The sequence below is a fragment of the Onychostruthus taczanowskii genome, unplaced genomic scaffold (assembly GCF_017590055.1).
Source record: "Onychostruthus taczanowskii isolate IOZ18803 unplaced genomic scaffold, ASM1759005v1 scaffold208, whole genome shotgun sequence".
NCBI lineage: Eukaryota > Metazoa > Chordata > Aves > Passeriformes > Passeridae > Onychostruthus > Onychostruthus taczanowskii.
In genome coordinates, this window is record NW_024499329.1 from 285,966 (window position 1) to 302,170 (window position 16,205).

The following is a 16,205-nucleotide window of genomic DNA, read 5'->3' on the forward strand; positions in this document are numbered from 1 at the left end:
CCCCGCCGAGCCCCGCCGGGCGGTCCCGCCGGGCCGCAGCCGGGCGCGCTCTCGGGGCGCGGCGGGCGCGGCGCTCCTGCCCTCCATGCTGATGTTCGGCGTCATCCTGGCCTCCAGCGGGCTCCTCCTCATGATCGAGCGCGGCATCCTCGCCCAGGTCGGGCCGCCGCCGCTGCACCCGCCCGCGGGGCCGGCCCGGCGGGACGGGCGGGACTCGCCGGCGGAGCTGGAGCTGGAGGTGCTGCGGGACACGCGGAACCGCACGATCCGCGCCCTGTGCGGGCAGCGCTCCATGCCCCGCAGCGTCTGGGAGCTGCCGCCCGGGCAGCGCCGCACCGTGCTCCGGCACCTCCTGGTCAGCGACAAGTACCGCTTCCTCTACTGCTACGTGCCCAAGGTGGCCTGCTCCAACTGGAAGCGCATCCTGAAGGTGCTGGACGGGGCTCTGGAGAGCGTGGACGTGCAGGGGAAGATGGACCACAAGAGCGACCTGGTGTTCCTGGGCGACATGAAGCCGGAGGAGATCAGCTACCGCCTGAAGCACTACTACAAGTTCATCTTCGTGAGGAACCCCATGGAGAGGCTGCTCTCGGCCTACCGGAATAAATTCGGGGAGATCAAGGAGTACCAGCAGAAGTACGGCGTGGAGATCGTCCGGCGGTACCGGAAGAACGGGGGGAACTCGGCCGGCGACGACGTGACCTTCTCCGAGTTCCTGCAGTACCTGCTGGACGAGGACGTGGAGCGCATGAACGAGCACTGGATGCCCATCTACAACCTGTGCCAGCCCTGCGCTGTCAGGTACGACTTCATCGGCTCCTACGAGCGGCTGCACGCCGACGCCAACCACGTGCTGGAGCACATCCAGTCGCCCTCCTTCGTGCGCTTCCCGGAGCGCCAGGCCTGGTACAAGCCCGTGACGGCCGAGACGCTGCACTACTACCTGTGCAACACCCAGCGCCGGCTGATCAGGGAGCTGCTCCCCAAATACATCCTGGACTTCTCCCTCTTCGCCTACCCCCTGCCCAACATCACCAGCGAGTTCTGCAGGCAGTGAGCGGTTCCTGCCGAGAGACGGTGGGAATTCTGCCTTGCCTACAAGGATTTGCTTGCACAGCCCTTGCTGCTGTGTGAAGCATGCTCCTCTATGCATTATTTCCTAATTTTATACTTTGCAAGCACTGTTTATATAAAATACTCTCTACTGCCTTCGCTACTTAGGATCCTTTTTGTACCTCTCTGACTTTCCCGTGTACATACGCCACTGGCTCGAGCACAGTAGCTTTTGTATCTCTATTTTGCTCTAAATCTTTTTTTTATGCCACAGCGTGGAGAACTCCTGTAAGGAATCTGAGAAATTTATATATTTTAAGTATTTTTCTTCCTTTTTGGGCTTTGTACTAAACGTTGGTTGAATTAAGATCATCACGTGGCAGTTGATGCACTCAAAATTAGCATTGTTACACCAGTCCCGGGTGGGTTTTGGGTATAAGTAGAAAAAAAAGGTAAACCAGGCCACATTCATCCTTTATTTTTTCATTGTAGATGGTACTTAAATGGGGCTGGTCATTTTTTCTGTGTCAGTAGCACCTCTGGTTTTTATTTTTATTATTATTATTATTATTATTTACCATTGAAATATAACTAGGGATAGGATAATACCCCTTCTTTGGGTGATTTTGGGAGTACAACTATTTACCCAACATCGTGTATCAGGTGCAATATCAAGCCATCCCATTCTGCTCTTTTCTCTGAATTGAAGCAATACAGACTCAGGATAAGGTCAAAGCCCATCCTGGTCCTTGGGATGGAAAACAAATCCCATGGACCACGTGCCAGCTTTCAGCCTCGTGGGTCTCTGCATGGAAACCACTGTGGAAAAACCCTTTCTACAGCCATGTTTGAAAAAATGGCAATTTGTGGATTGATTTTTTTCCTCCTTTAATAGCTGTGCACATCCTTTTTCTAGCTCTTGTATTTAATTACAAGCTCTGAAATAGTAAAAGTTTGGGAGATAAGGCAGGATGTTGTTCCTGGGAGGCTGTGTCCTCGTTTCTAATAAAGTTTTTATATGAATTAGCCTCTTAGTGCTTTTCCTTGGGATTGTTTTTGTACTTGGAGAGGCCTCTGCCCCTCATGCTGAGCTACAACATAAAGGTGGGATGAATTGGTTGTTCCTGTTGTGATTAATTAATGTTTTAATTGCCAGAGCAGCGCCAACACATAGAGAAGGGACACACCAGAGGCGAGCGCATACCAGGACACAAGGAAATGGGATGAAAAGCAGCAAAATGGGCTCCTAATTGCTGTGGCAAAGTGATTTTGGAGCTGGCAAGTTCCTGGGATTCCTCTCTTAATTTTCTTTCCCCATTTTTAAGTTGTTTTCTACAGGATTTTAAGAAGGGCATGGAGCCACATCCAAGGCCGCTGTTGGGGTAAGTGGCCAAGGACAGTTTGGGCTGAGGGATTTTTACCTTTGCTGAGGGGGTCATGGCTGGGTATGAGGGCAATGACTGGAACATTCATGGATTTGAGCTCCTGGCCATGTCCTGAATCTGTGGGCACTGATCCCAGGCCAAAAATGGGTCAGATATTGGCTTTTCTCTCTTTGTGCCCGCTCTGAAATCAGCAGCATTCCTGTCTGTCCCCAGGGGTTTTGGTGCCCTGTGGTGGAAGAACTGGAGGTCTGTCCTCCAGCCAAAGGCACCAGATCCGGCTGGGAATCAGATTTTGGTTTGTAAAACAGATGCTGCTGAGGGAGGGGGTGGGCTGAGCTGTAATTAAACCTGACCTCCAGGTCTCCCTAACTAGGAATAAGTTGGTGAGACTTTGCTGTCTTTGCTTCTGGGAACATTTCCCGCTCGTTTGGTAATTTGGTTTTTAATTAAATGTTTATTTCTCAGTAGTTTTAAAGGTTTGTGCTGCTTGTTTGTTTATCTGCTGCAGCTTCTGTTCTCTATATTAAATTTCTGTCTCTTAATCTAATTTACTGTGCACAGGATTTTGCTTTTCTCAGACTCTCTCTCTCCTTTTCTGAGCATTAATAATCACACTTTTCTCTTTAAATAAAGCAAACAGGCTCCCACCTCCTTGCACCTTCCTATGAGGAGGATTTTAATTCAGGTAGAGCTTTGTAGCTTGGGAAGAAGTTTGTCTGCAGGTCAGCAAAAATGAGAAATCTATCAGGTTTCCATTATTTGGGCTCCGTTTTATCTGTGACCAATGGTACAATTATCCGTGGTAGCTTTGTACAAGTAGAGTGAAAAAAACTCAGCTCCCTCTGCAGCTGTATCATTTCTTTCCTTTGTCAGGTGTTTCTCCAGGGTGGAATAAATCAGGAGGAGATTCCAGAGCTGACAGCAGGCGCTGGAGGTGAGAGGTGCTGAGCAGGATTCAGCCATCCCCTGGAGCACGGGGAAGGGGTGATGGCTGCAGGAACAGGGAGGAAAACATGAAGTTATGAATTGGTTTGGGTCTGTTCCAGGCTGGCAGCTCCTTTTCCCACCTTTCCATCCCTACACGTGCAGTTATTCTGCAGAATCAAAAGGGAATCTTTCCTCTTTTGAATTCTATTTTGTTAATCCTCAGTTCTGCACTGAATGCCCCAAAGTCCCTTGAGTGACCAACCCAAGGTTTTGGCATCGGAGCTTGTCCCTGCTTTTTCCTCACTTGCTTATTCCAATTTTGTGCTGATGAATCTCATCCCTGACCCCGCTGCTCTCATGTTCTCCCTGTAGAACCCTGTCCAGGGATGTGGAGACAGCCCAACAGTTTAATTCCATCTCATGACACAGAAACCTTCTGATTCCTTGTGAAGTACCACAGTGTTATTTTGTCAATAGTCACTTCTCCTGCTCAGTTTTTGGAATTTGGAGCTGGTTTGGTGTTCCCCTGTGGTCCAGGGAGCAAGACAAGTTAGGAACCTTTGCTGTTCCAAAAATCTCACTTCACGTGTCATCTTCTTTACTAGTTCCAATATTACACCTGCAAAGCCTCGTTCCACCCTTTCCAAATCCCAAGCTGTTGGCTTTTGGCAGCGTGACTCTGGGAAGGAGTTTGGAACATGTTCCCTCTGGTCCCCATCCTCAGTTCAGGGTGTATGTCAGGTTTCTCCTCTTTCCTGTGGGTCTTGTGTGGATTTTGCAGGAATAACCGACTTCCTGGCCAGGCACTGGGGCTGAAATAAACACATTAAGGCTGCCAGTCACCAAGCTGGCTGGTAGCCATGACCCTGGATCTAGCAGGAATAAAGCTTTGGGAATGGCAGCGGGAGCAAGCAGTGCCAGGGACGGCTGCTCTGACGCCTGCAGACGGCATCACACCAGCCTGGCTTCTGCTCCTCTTGGCTCCCAGCCTCCCTCCTGATGGACCAGGGTCACCACGGGCTGTGGACCTTGCTTGGAGCACGGAACATCCTTGGGATGTTCCTTCCCTCGCAGGCAGGAATTTGAAAGAGCCAAAAGAAAGCGTCTCCAATGGATCTATTGTGTGTGGAGATATTTTGGTATTCATAGAATCCCGGAATGGTTTGGGTTGGAAGGGACCTTAAAGATCGTCAAGTTCCAGTCCCTTTCCACGGGTGGGTTTGGGAGGGCGTCAGGCACATCCCTGGATGAGGCTCTTTGCCACTGTAAACCGAGGAAATGAGGAAGGCTGGGATGAAAAGCGCCGTGCCCAAGCGCTGCCCCCACCCTGCACCCCTCGGCTTTTATCGCAGCTGTTTTGCATGTGAATGAGAACTTTCCCACTTCCTTCTGGGGCTTGAATTGGCAAACGGGGAGTTGTTAAAAAAACTCCAGTCTTCAGCCCCGACAAAGGATGGTTGCCATGGAAATAATGGAAGTTGCATCGTGAGCAAAATATGTCCAGGCCCGGCGCCAGGGGAGGGAGGAGGGAACACCTTGTCGGTCAGGAACCTTCTGCCAGGGCCCATGTGCCTCCACGTGGTGTTCCTTGTCCTTGGCACTTTGTGCTTTGGGTTAAAAGGAGAAATCAGAAGTGCCGTCATTGGATGGGAAGGGCTTGGAGAACCTCACCTGCTCTTTCCACAGTGCTGGTGCTGCCAAATTCAGCAGAGCTGCCCCACATTGGGGATCCCAAAGGAACTGAAGCTGGAATCCCATCTCAGGTCACAGGCAGGAGTCTCCTGGCTCAGTTATATCCAACCTCTTCTTCGTGTCCAGGAATCTTCCAGGTGTGTTTTCCACTTGCCTTTACAAACAGACAAGGTGGCTTCCTTTTCTTCTGGGGAAAAAACACCTTTGGATTTTAAACTCTCCAAAAGCCTTTTCTTTGCAGACCCACAATTATAACCTGCATTTTCTGTTGCTTTCAGCAAATCTTAAGGTGATTTTGAGCCAAGAAGCTTGAGGAATGCTTTATACCTCTCCAAAGTGCTAATGGGAGCCACAGAATCCTTGCTGAGCTATGAGAGGGACTAAAATAAATCTCCATCAGGGTTTATCCATGAGCTGCAGAGCTCTTTGGTGAGGCCCAGAATCAGTGAGGAAACTGCACTTTTCAGTGGCTCTGGTGAGTGGTATTTGCTGGTGGGAGCTTGGAATGGGGAACAAAAAGGCACTTTGGGGCCTAAGCACATCCTTCTGCTCTGCTGAAAGCACCAGGGCTTGGGGAGAAGCTCAAAGCAGCCAGCAAAATCCTGTTTATTGCTTTTGGGGAGCATCAGGTGGGGAGGAAAACAGGGATGTGGGAACGAGCAGCAACACACAGGTGCCTGAGGAAACCCCTGTTGACGCTGCCACTGTTTGAAGGAATTTAAGGTGCTAGGGTGAGGAGTAAAGGATAAAGAGCTGTAGGCTGGCTGTAGGCTCAGATCTCCTGCCACCAGCAGAGCAGAATTCAGAAGGTTCAGGCTCATTTCTAACCTGGGAAAGGGCCAAGCAGGGGGAAGGAGCAAAGGCTTGAGATTTAAAATGTGAAAACATATAGTAAATGTGTATAAATATCTGGGTCCCCATGCTACTTTTTCTTCCCACACCTCAATCCCACCTCCTGATCACTGGCAAGTCCAGGTGGATGTTAAGCTGATGAGAGCCCAGCGAGCCTGACCTTTGGGGAGAATCCCAGAATGATTTTGGTGGGAACAGACCTTAAAAATCATCTAGTCCTACCTCCTGCCACAGGCAGGGACGCCTTCCACTACACCAGGTTGCTCCAAGCCCCATCCAGAATCAAGGTGTTCTGTGGGATCGTGGGGGTCAGGAGGCTTTTGGGGCTTTGAAGGAAGCAGCAGCTGGGCATGAGGAGCTGGGGACACTCGGGGTGGCCGTGAAGCCATCTGGTTTGTGGCAGAGCCCTGGCAGCAGGGCGGGGCTGGGGGTCTGTCCTGCTGGGTGCTCACAAAGAGCCCCCTGGAGCCAGGGCTGCAGGACGGCAGCAAATTCCCGGCGCTGACAGGAGGATGCTGCGGGGAGCCGGAGGGTGTGAGCGCCGCCCCGGGCGCTGGGCTCCGCGCCGGGGCTTCCCCGGAGCAGCTCTGCAGGAATCCACCCTCCGCTCGCTGCCTTCGGACAATCCCGTGTAAAAAATCGCTCTAAACAAGCTTTGCAATAGCAAGGGCCAGCCCTGCAGCGTTGCAGCGGATCTTTGAAGGCTGTCAGTGGTAAATGTCCTCCGGGGCGGGATGGGGCAGCTGCCTCGGTGGGGACACTGTCCCACGGCCCCATCCCGGCCTGTCACATCCCTCCCTTCCCTGCTCCAGCCTGGGATGCTCCTGCACACCCCATCCCTGCCACCCCTCTGATGCCAGGGCTCGGCTGTGCCTGTTTGAGCCGTGTTTAACGCAGCCCCAGCCCTGCCCGTGCTCCCAATTCCAAACCTGCCCCGTCGGAGCATTGTCTTTCCGGGGGGCTCTGCCAGTGCTCCCTCCCATCCACACAGGGCCCCGGAGGGCTCGGCAGAATTCCCCGTCCCACAGGGACTGCTGGCAGGAAGCAATCTGGCAGACAACATGTTTAGAGGAGACTGATGTCTCGGAGCCACCGAACCATTTAATTGCCAATAAACACAGCCCACATGTAAATAATTATGGATACCCAGGAACTGTGTCGTCTTCCGTGGAAGGAGGGGGCTGGCAGCCTGGAAACACCCCACGGCAAGGGGAGAAATTAAGATTTCTTGTTAATGCAGGAGGGATGAGCACCGGTAAACCCGCCTGGATATTCCCGGGTGTTGCTTCGGGCTCAGGGTGGCCCAGGAGGTGATGGTTCCTGATGAGCTGAGAAGAACCAGGCTGTGCTTTGGGGTGAGTTTGAGGGTAAATCTTGAAAATTCATCTATTTGCTTCACCAGGTTCTTCTTGCAACCCAGTGGGATTATTGCAATTTTTTTTTTGGCCACATTTTTGGGATAAAGAGCTGCAAGGATCCTAGTTCAGAACTTTGGAGCTTTATCAACATCCCGCACATTCTCAGCAATGCAGACTTTCCCTTCAGAGCCCTTGTAAAATCTGCAGGGACCCTTTGTTCCTCTGCCAGGCCCTACCATCCCATCCCAGCCCCTGCCTTGAGCAAGGACACCTCCCACCATCCCAGCTTGCTCCAAGCCCTGGTTGGAGCTTTATCAACATCCTGCACATTCTCAGACTTTCCCTTCAGAGCCCTTGTAAAATCTGCAGGGACCCTTTGTTCCTCTGCCAGGCCCTACCATCCCATCCCAGCCCCTGCCTTGAGCAAGGACACCTCCCACCATCCCAGCTTGCTCCAAGCCCTGTCCAACCTGGCCTTGGACACTTCCAGGGATGGAGCAGCCCCAGCTTCCCTGGGCGATCCGTGTCAGGGCCTCCCCACCCTCACAGGGAAGAATTTCTTCCCAATCTCCCATGCTGCCCTCTGGCAGTGGGAAGCCATTCCCCCGTGTCACTCCACGTCCAAAATCCCTCTGCAGCTCTCTCGGAGCCCCTTTAGGCACGGGAAGGGGCTCCAAGGTTTCCCTGGAGCCTTAGGCATCCCCACCGCCGTCTTTCACCCCCTGAGGCTGCCCTGGTTCCATTCCTGAGCGGGAGGGTGTCACCATGCGGAGCCCCCCGCTGTCACCGCCAGAGAAGCCGCCGATCCAGTCATTTGGCTTTTCCCAGGGGGGTCGATGGTTCCTATGGCAACCTGGAGGCGCTCGGCAGCGCTTCCCTGCGTGGCAATCAGCGCTCACCTCATCTGTGGAATTAGCGCCCGTCCCCGCACGCCTCATCCCGCTCCTCACAGCCGGGAATGGGCTGGAGACACCCCCTGCGTGCGGGGACCTGGCTGCAGCATCGCCCCAACTTCCCTGCTGCCAGGGGCTGTGGGAGGACTCCATCCATCCCTGCTGCAGCAAATGTTTGTGTCTCCCTCATTGCTCCCAAAATTGGATGTTAACCTGCAGTAAAAATGATGCTTTGAGTGGGAGGGTTTTGGGGTGTCTCCCAGCCCTGCTCCATCTTTGGCATGCTGGAGAGTCCCAGGCAGTGCCACCAAGCCAGGGATGTGTCTGCAGGTTTTTGGGGACTGGCTCAAAGCACCCCCACCCCTCATCATCACCTTGGGGAGCAGTGGTGAACTAAGTCTGGTAAACGGCAGATTTGTGCCCAAGCTGGGGCACGGTGACCGTGGTGTGTGACTAAGGAGATTCTTGGCATCTGCAGCGGGAGCGGGATGACGGATAAAATAGATGAATGAGGAGTAAACTGGGGTTTAGGAAATCTTGGTTAATTTGCTGCAGCGAGAGCTCACTACGCTCACAGAAATTAAAGTGTGAGCGCTCGCAGCGACGGAGGAGGAGGAGGAGGCACCGAGGGAATACGGGATGAGTCGGAAGTGGGTACATCCATAAATCACCTGTGGTGCTTTCAATAATTCAACAGTGCTGGGAGATCCAGCAGTTCACAGAGAGGTGATGTCCACGGGAAGGTGCTCGGTCTGCCTGATCCAGTGGGATCCAGCCCCCAGTGTCCATGGCCGGGTTGGATGGGGTTTGGAGCAACCTGGGCTGCTGGAAGGTGTCCTTGCCCACGGCAGGGGGTGGACCTGGGTGGGATTTAAGGTCCCTTCCGTCCCAAACCAGGACCAATTCCACGTCATTACTGTGAGCCTGAGCTGTATCAACTGTGCTTTTAGCCAAAAGAAGTGAAATTAAGCCTGATTTACTCATGTACGTGTCACAAACCTGCCTCTTTAACCAGAGCCAAGATCCGGGAAGAGAGTTGGCCACGGTTTGTACAGGCCATGGAACCTGCTCAGAGAAATGCAAAAGATATTTTGCAAGCCCTGTCAAAGAAATCAGAAGCAGTGGCTTGAGTCAGAATGTTATTCACAATAAACCAGGAAATAATGATAGTGATGATGATGATGATAATAATAATAATAATATAAAATGACTCAGCAATTTTTAAGCTTTTTCCAGATCCACAAATAAAATTTGCCCAATGATCCTGGCTCAGTGGAAGAGCTTCTCTGTTCTGGATTTTTGTCACCACTGGTGACATCCAGACAGAACAAACACAGCAAGAAGGGGACTAAAAGTCAGTGGAAAATTACCAGGCTAATTTTGTTTGCTGTGCCTGATTTGGAGACAGAGGAGGAAATTTCTAGGAGTACACATGAAAACAGTGTTGATCCTTTGAGTGCATTTAGAGCTGATCCTCATCTCAATTCATTTCTGCAGTGCAGGACAAAGGGTCTCATCATCTGCAGCCATGGGAGAAACCTGGATGGGGACCAAATAATGGGAATAATACCTTGCTTGCAGGTAAACTCTTTGAAATAATAATCTCTTGAGTGCTTTTGAGAGAACATCACTGGAATAAATTATATTATCTGCCCCAATTATATTATCTGCCCCTTAAAGCTGTAAACACCTGAACAGGCTGACCAATATTTTCCCTTCCTGGGCTGTGTCCTGGCAGATGGGAGGGCTGCAGGCACCAAATCCTGGTAGAGAAGAGGGTCACAGAGTGGAATTGTTTAGGTGGGAAAAGATCTTTAAGATAATCGGGTCCAACTGTTATCAACCCTATTTCAGCCAACAAGAGAGTGTGGAGGAAGAAACAGCCTCAGGGAGAATATTGTGCAAAGCTCTTAATAATTGAGGATGATTTAACAAAAATATCCTCTTTATACCTCCTGGTTCCTGGGAGAAAAGCTTCGAGCAGTTTCCTGAGGAAAGCTCTGCAGAATCAGCCTTCAAACATGTTTTCCTCCCTCATTTATCTGATTAATTTACTTTCATTAACAAAACCAACCGTGTTCTCCTTTATGTATCCAGTTTCTGTGAATCACAGACTGCAGCTCCAGGATTTCTGTGTTTATTCTCAGAAGTCACTCAGCTTTTAGCTCACTCTCCCAAAATAGTTTTCCTTTTTCCTGCAGGTAATTTGGGGAATCGGCAAAACATCTAAACAGGGGGACCTGAGAGTGGGGATTTTCTCTCCCAGTGCTCAATAACTGCAAATTCTAGTCTAGTCTGGAAACATGGAAGAGGAAACCTCTTCTTCTTTGAGGATCAGTTCTCCAGGATGGATATATGGATTTTAAATGGTCCTGCAGATAAATGCAGGGATGGGAATGAGAGGGTGATGGAGTTACGGGGAGAAAAAAGGCTTTTAATTAAGAGTGAAGTAATTGAGATTGTGATGGGACGAAATGAAGAGAGAAGGAATCAACACCAGCAGTGACAGAACAAGGGGAAATTACTGCAGTCAGATAGAGGGCAGAGTTAAATGAGATACTGGGAAGAAATTCTTGGCTGTGAGGATGGTGAGACCCTGGCACAGGTTGTCCAGAGAAGCTGTGGCTGCTCCATGTCTGGAAGTGTCCAAGGCCAGGTTGTATGGGGCTTGGAGCAACCTGGTCCAGCACTAATGCCAGCCTGACCCAAGGATCTGCCACTGCCCAGGACTGGGACAGAGCTCATCAATCCAAGCTGGCATCTTCCTAGGACATGGCTGAGCTGCAGTCAAGGGTTTCTGGGTTTTGTGGGATTCACATCAACACACACACACAGCCCAAGCTCTTGAAGCCTTTATTACAGGAAGGACAAACAGGGACCTTCTGCCTTGCTTGGCTCCTCTGGGGTGAGCAGCCCAGGGGAGCTGCAGGAAGCTGAGGAGGGAGCTGCTCTGTGGGAACACGACAGAGGTCACTGGCACTGCCTTGGATGGGTCCCTGTCTGGTGGTCACCCCACAGAAGATGACGAGTCCTTCAAGGGCCACCATGAGGGCCTCAGCTGGAAGGTGAGTGAGCTTGTGGGTGGGCATAAGGGGCGTGGGTTAGGGATCCTGTGGGGCTCCAGCCAGCTGTGTCTGCACTGGATGCTCCCCAGCTGCTGGCAGAAGCAGGGATGCTGGCCAGTGCCATGGGCAGGTTCTGTGCAGGGCATTGAAGTCCTGTCCTCGGGCACGAGGAGTGGTGGGAGGTCACGGCTTGGCCCCACAGAGCAGGGCAGCTGGGGGCTGGCACAGCCCTGAGCTGTGGTGCCTGTGGGCTGTTCCCAAGGGTTTCTCCTGGGAAATCAAGAGGTTAAAACCTAGATGGGGATGGGCTGTAAGGAGATGCTGCCTTCTGCATGTGCTGCTTGCACAGAGCAGCCTGAGAGGCCACAGAGGCACTTCAGACACTGAGGAGCACTGACAAGCAAACCCACCCTTCATCTGGCAGCTTCTGGGGCAGAACAGCCTGGCACTGGGATTCCCATCTCCACTGCAGGACCCTGAACGTGGACATACACCAAGCTAAACTTCCCTGGGAGCAGAACTTGAGACATCATTTCCAGCAAACTCATCACATGAGATCTTTTGAGTCCTACTTGGCCATGAAGAGCAGTGATGACTTCATGGATGTGCCCAGCTGCACCTGCACCTGTGGCTGGAGAAACTGGGATGCCCTGTCTGGTTATGGGAGTGGCTCCTCCAGCAGGCCAAGCAGGTTATGAAAGTCACACCCATTCCAAAGCAGCCACGTGCCCCAGCCTGCACCTGCAGAATGCTCATTGTCCTACATTGTCCCTACACCAGTAAGCCATAATTTTAAAGGATAAATGCACAGCAATTTCATGGCTCCCTGTGCAAGTCGACCTCTTCCCGTGGCACAAAGTGCTGCCTGTTGCTTAGGAACAATCTGTATCCTACAAAATGAAGACGTGCGCTCTCCAAAGAGTTTTTTACACAATGGGTGCTTGCCTTGCTCAGGCACTGACCCACCTCCTGCACAAACCACGGGGTGAAGTCTTTGTGCTCCAAATGTAGCACTGGACACCTACTGCACCCAGCCATGATTCGGGATACAGGGATATGGCCTAGCCGTGGTTTGGGATGTAGGGTTGTGCAAACCCCATCCCTCAAGGTCCTCCAGCTAAGGTAACCTGGACTGCAAAGCTATCTTGTCCGAGGCCCCGGTAGGAGCATCTGCCAGGGTGGAGCAGGTGTTGAAGCGGGAAGCCTTGCAGGACATGCTCCTGGAGCTCTGCTTCTTGCGGTAGAAGTAGCTGCTGAGGTGGAACCAGAACTTGTCGTGGAGGGAGGCGTAGATGAAGGGGTTGTAGCAGGCAGAGCTCATGGCGATCAGGTGGCACGAGACCTGGATGACGTTGACGTACCTCTTGTCCAGGATGGTGAACTCCTCGTCGATGTCCCGGATGAAGTTGACCACCTGCAGAGGCAGCCAGCAGACGGCGAAGCAGACCACGGAGATGGTGAGCACCCGGAAGGTCTTGTGCTTGGTCCTGGCCCACTTGTCCTGGCAGTGGTAGGCAGCGCCCGGCACGTTCCTCCTGCGCAGGTGGTAGGTGATGGCACAGAAGGAGATGGACACGGCCAGCAGCGGGAGCATGTAGGAGAGCAGCAGCATCAGGCACGAGTAGAGCAGCCGCTCCCTCTCCTCGTGCTTCCAGAATTCCTCGCAGATGATCATGTCGTGGCCGATGGCGTTGAGGTCCAGGTAGTGGGTGTGCAGCGAGGTGGGCACGGAGGCCGCGATGGAGAGCAGCCAAATGCAGGCCACGAGGCCGACGCAGGCCCTGCGGCTGATCCGCCTGCGGATGGGGTACGCCACCACCACGTAGCGGTCGATGGCGATGGCCGTGAGGGACAGCACCGACACGAAGACGGTGGCAGCCTGCAGCAGGGTGACGAAGTGGCACATGAACATGCCGAAGAGCCAGCCACGCTCCTCGAAGGCGTAGGACACGGTGAGGGGGACGCAGGCCAGGCACATGATGAAGTCGGCCACCGCCAGGTTCCCGATCAGGAAGTTAGTGGTGCAGTGCAGCTTCTTGGTGAGGGCGATGAGGAGGACGAGGAAGAGGTTCCCGATGCACGCCACCACCACCAGCGTGGCGTAGAGCGGGATGAAGAGCGGCTTCAGCTCCAGGAGCAGGTCCAGGCCGGTGAAGATCAGGGCCGAGTCGTTGTGCCAGGAGTCATTGGGCAGCTGAGCCATGGGAACCCCTGTGGCCAATGCAGCTTCTCCACAACTCAAAATCAAACACAGATGAGCCTGTGAGCTCTGGGGGGGACATAAACACATTTTGGTTGAACTTCTGGCCAGAAGGACGAGTCCTGAGTCTGGACCTTTTGCACGGCCCTGTGCTGAGGCAGTGGCTGGTTTAAATGACTTAAGAGTGAGGATGCCCTGTGACAGACACAGAGGAGCTCTGGTATGGAGGAGAGTTGGGAAGCTGGCTGTGACATAGTGAAGCAGCCAGCACAGATCTGTGGGGAGCAGGACCCAGAAACCAGCCTGAGAAACCTCATGGAGAGTTTCCACCTGGGAGCTGCACCGACTTAAGGCAGAAGAAAACCCCCACACTCCTGCATTTCTTGCTTTTTATTTTTCCCAGTTAATGCCACCCTGACCCACCAGCCCCATGCCTCCTGGCTGGGCAGGGAAAGGAGCATACTTTCCATCCCCTGCACTCCTGTGTCTCTCCCAGCCACCCCAACCCATCCCACTGGGTTCTTTTATCCCCTTGGTTATATCTTCATCACCCACGGAGCTTTGGTTTCTCCTGTCTTTCCCTGTGACAGCTGTGATGGGAGGGAGGGAAGGAGGGAGTGCCTGGCTCCCTGGGCACCTCCACAAACCCAGTCAGAGTTGCACAGGGGAATGAGATAAAATGTATTTCAGCAGAAAGTGTATGGAAATTAAGAGTTCCCCTCCAGCACCCTTCTTTCAAGCCCCACACTCTCAAAATTATTGTTTGATCCCCTTTACCGGGATCTGGACAGTCTTTTCCCCCCGTGGAGAGTCAAATCAGCATTAATTAAGAAACCCTTGTAATTAACCGAGGGATATTGAGGTTTTCTACATTCCAGCTGCACTCACAGGGCGCACGCTGTGATACCACAGCTCCAGGTCCCCATGCCCTGCCTGGGGCAGGAGCACAAAATCCATCAGGAAACTTGCAGCTGAGGAGCCAAAATGCTCATTAACTTACAGAATGAAAATTCTGAAGCTCAATTAAATTATTGAATTCTGCTTCGTGTACCCACAAGAGTCAAACCAGCCCTTCTGTGCATCGCCAGGGTCCTGCTCCCTTCCCGATAAACGCTGAACCCCGCGGCTCTGGCTGGGGTTTGGGGGCTCCAGGGTGTGGCTGCGGGACCCCCTGTCCCGGTCCGGGGCGCTCTTACCTGCCGAGGGGTCCGGGCTGCTCAGGGCCGGGAGCCGCCCGCTGCCCGCCGGCGTTCCCGTGAGGATGAGGAGGAGCGTTCCCTTCGCAGGGTGTTCACCGAAGACTCCGGCACAGCCGATCTCAGCCGAGGTTTTGTGGTGTGGGGTTTTTGTTGTCTTGCTTTGTCTTTTTTTTTTTTTTTTTTTTTTTTTTTTTTTTTTTTTTTCCCCCCCCCCCTCGGTTTTTTTTTCCCCGTTTTTTTTTTTTTTTTTTTTTTTTTTTTTTTTTTTTTTTCCTTTTCCCCCCGCTGCCTGAGCTTTTCAGTCCCGGAGGAACAGGACGTTCCCACCCACGGCGCTCGGTGTTCCCGGTCCCCGGGGGGACGCGCACATCCCACCGCCCCGCTCCGCAGGCGGAGCCGCATCCCGCCCCCCGGCCCGGCGGGGAGCACCGGGGGGCTGCGGGGAGCCCCTCCCTCGCCCTCGGGCCGGCTCCAGGGACATTCTCCCGGCAGGGAAGGAGGGGAAGGCGCGGAGAGGACGGGGCGGGCGGGCGCTGGGACCGCGCGGAGCTCCCGGAGGCGGCAGCGCCCGCCCCGTCGGGGGGTTCCGGCCCGGGGGCGAGGGGGGAAAGTGGGGTGAGGGCAGAGTGGGGTGAGGGCAGAGTGGGGTGAGGGGCACCCAGCCCCGGGGTGCTGGTGGCTCAGCTGGGGGCGCAAGTGTAGGATGGAGTGAGGGCGGTCCAGCCATCGTGAATTGCCCCAAATGAGAAAGGATACCAGGGTCAGTCTTACTTAAATAAGGGGAAATGGTAGATAATGATCATCCAGTGGAATTTTGTGGGCATAAGAGGAATGGAAATTTGCAGAGCAGTCACAGAAAATTGGGGGTTTTGGTGCAAGACAGTGATTAATTCATCCCAATCTGATGGAGCTGGGCTGGTTATTAAAGCTGGCTGAGCCGATCAAGAGGAGACTGCTCACCCCTGCCAAATAATCAGCAGGAAGAAAATCATCTTTGTCTCCATATCAGTGCCTGACGAGAGCTGCTGTTAATTTTAAAGAGCAGAACAATCAGATTAGGAGAGCCAGCGGCTGGTTTGGGAGGAGAGCTGGGCTTTGGAGCGGCAGCAGGATGATGAGTGCGCCCCAAGGCGGGCACAGGCTCCATCCCCGCCTGGATGTGCCATGGCCAGGGTGACCCGGCTGCACCGCTGGGGGCTCTTCCCTCTGCACAGGCTCATCCTGGAAAAACCTTTGACATCATCTCTGCTGCTTCCAGAGCCTGCAGAATAAATCACCCTTATTCCCAGAGCTTGTATTGCCCTGCCCCAGCTCCCGGCTCAGGGGTACAAGGATGGGTTTGGAGGCTGCAGCCCACCCTGATGGTCGAGCATCCTGGTGTCCCTCCCATCCCGTACAGATGATGGACAGGAATCAGTTTGCTGTGATTTTTATTCTTTTCCATGTCACCAGAGTGGTTTTTAGAAATAACCAGAGATCCCTGAGACCCTGTCAGTTCCAAAGGAGGATGGAATATTTCAATGGCTATAAGCTGAAGGAGGGAAGGTTTGGAGTGGATGTAGGGAAAAAATCCTTCCCTGT

The 16,205-nt window shown here is 53.0% G+C and overlaps 2 protein-coding genes and 1 long non-coding RNA gene across 4 annotated transcripts; 2 read left to right on the plus strand and 1 right to left on the minus strand.

Annotated features, from left to right (window-relative positions):
* Positions 1–32: 32 nt before the first annotated feature.
* On the plus strand, positions 33–2,079 carry CHST14 (carbohydrate sulfotransferase 14). The gene has a single exon (XM_041404076.1). It carries the CDS (start codon positions 86–88, stop codon positions 1,055–1,057), a length of 972 nt encoding a protein of 323 aa, XP_041260010.1. The 5' UTR covers positions 33–85; the 3' UTR covers positions 1,058–2,079.
* A 3,360-nt stretch (positions 2,080–5,439) lies between these two features.
* Positions 5,440–11,763, plus strand: LOC121335703. Of its 2 annotated transcripts, none has more exons than XR_005952621.1 (4): positions 5,440–5,532; positions 9,658–9,741; positions 11,023–11,225; positions 11,650–11,763. It is a non-coding gene; the product is annotated as an uncharacterized LOC121335703 (long non-coding RNA). The 2 variants fall into 2 exon arrangements; XR_005952620.1 differs by lacking the exon at positions 5,440–5,532 and adding an exon at positions 7,191–7,264.
* Positions 11,764–12,339: 576 nt separating this feature from the next.
* On the minus strand, positions 12,340–14,745 carry LOC121335699 (prolactin-releasing peptide receptor-like). The gene is made up of 2 exons (XM_041404075.1): positions 14,622–14,745; positions 12,340–13,494 (listed from the first exon to the last, which is right to left on the minus strand). The coding sequence occupies exon 2, from the start codon at positions 13,426–13,428 to the stop codon at positions 12,343–12,345; it is 1,086 nt and encodes a 361-aa protein (XP_041260009.1). The 5' UTR covers positions 13,429–13,494; positions 14,622–14,745; the 3' UTR covers positions 12,340–12,342.
* Between the last annotated feature and the right edge of the window lie 1,460 nt (positions 14,746–16,205).

What these genes read in the sequence shown, in the direction of transcription:
- LOC121335699 (XM_041404075.1), bottom strand. Translation starts at nt 13,428, where the DNA reads ATGGCTCAGCTGCCCAATGACTCCTGGCACAACGACTCGGCCCTGATC.
- CHST14 (XM_041404076.1), top strand. Translation starts at nt 86, where the DNA reads ATGCTGATGTTCGGCGTCATCCTGGCCTCCAGCGGGCTCCTCCTCATG.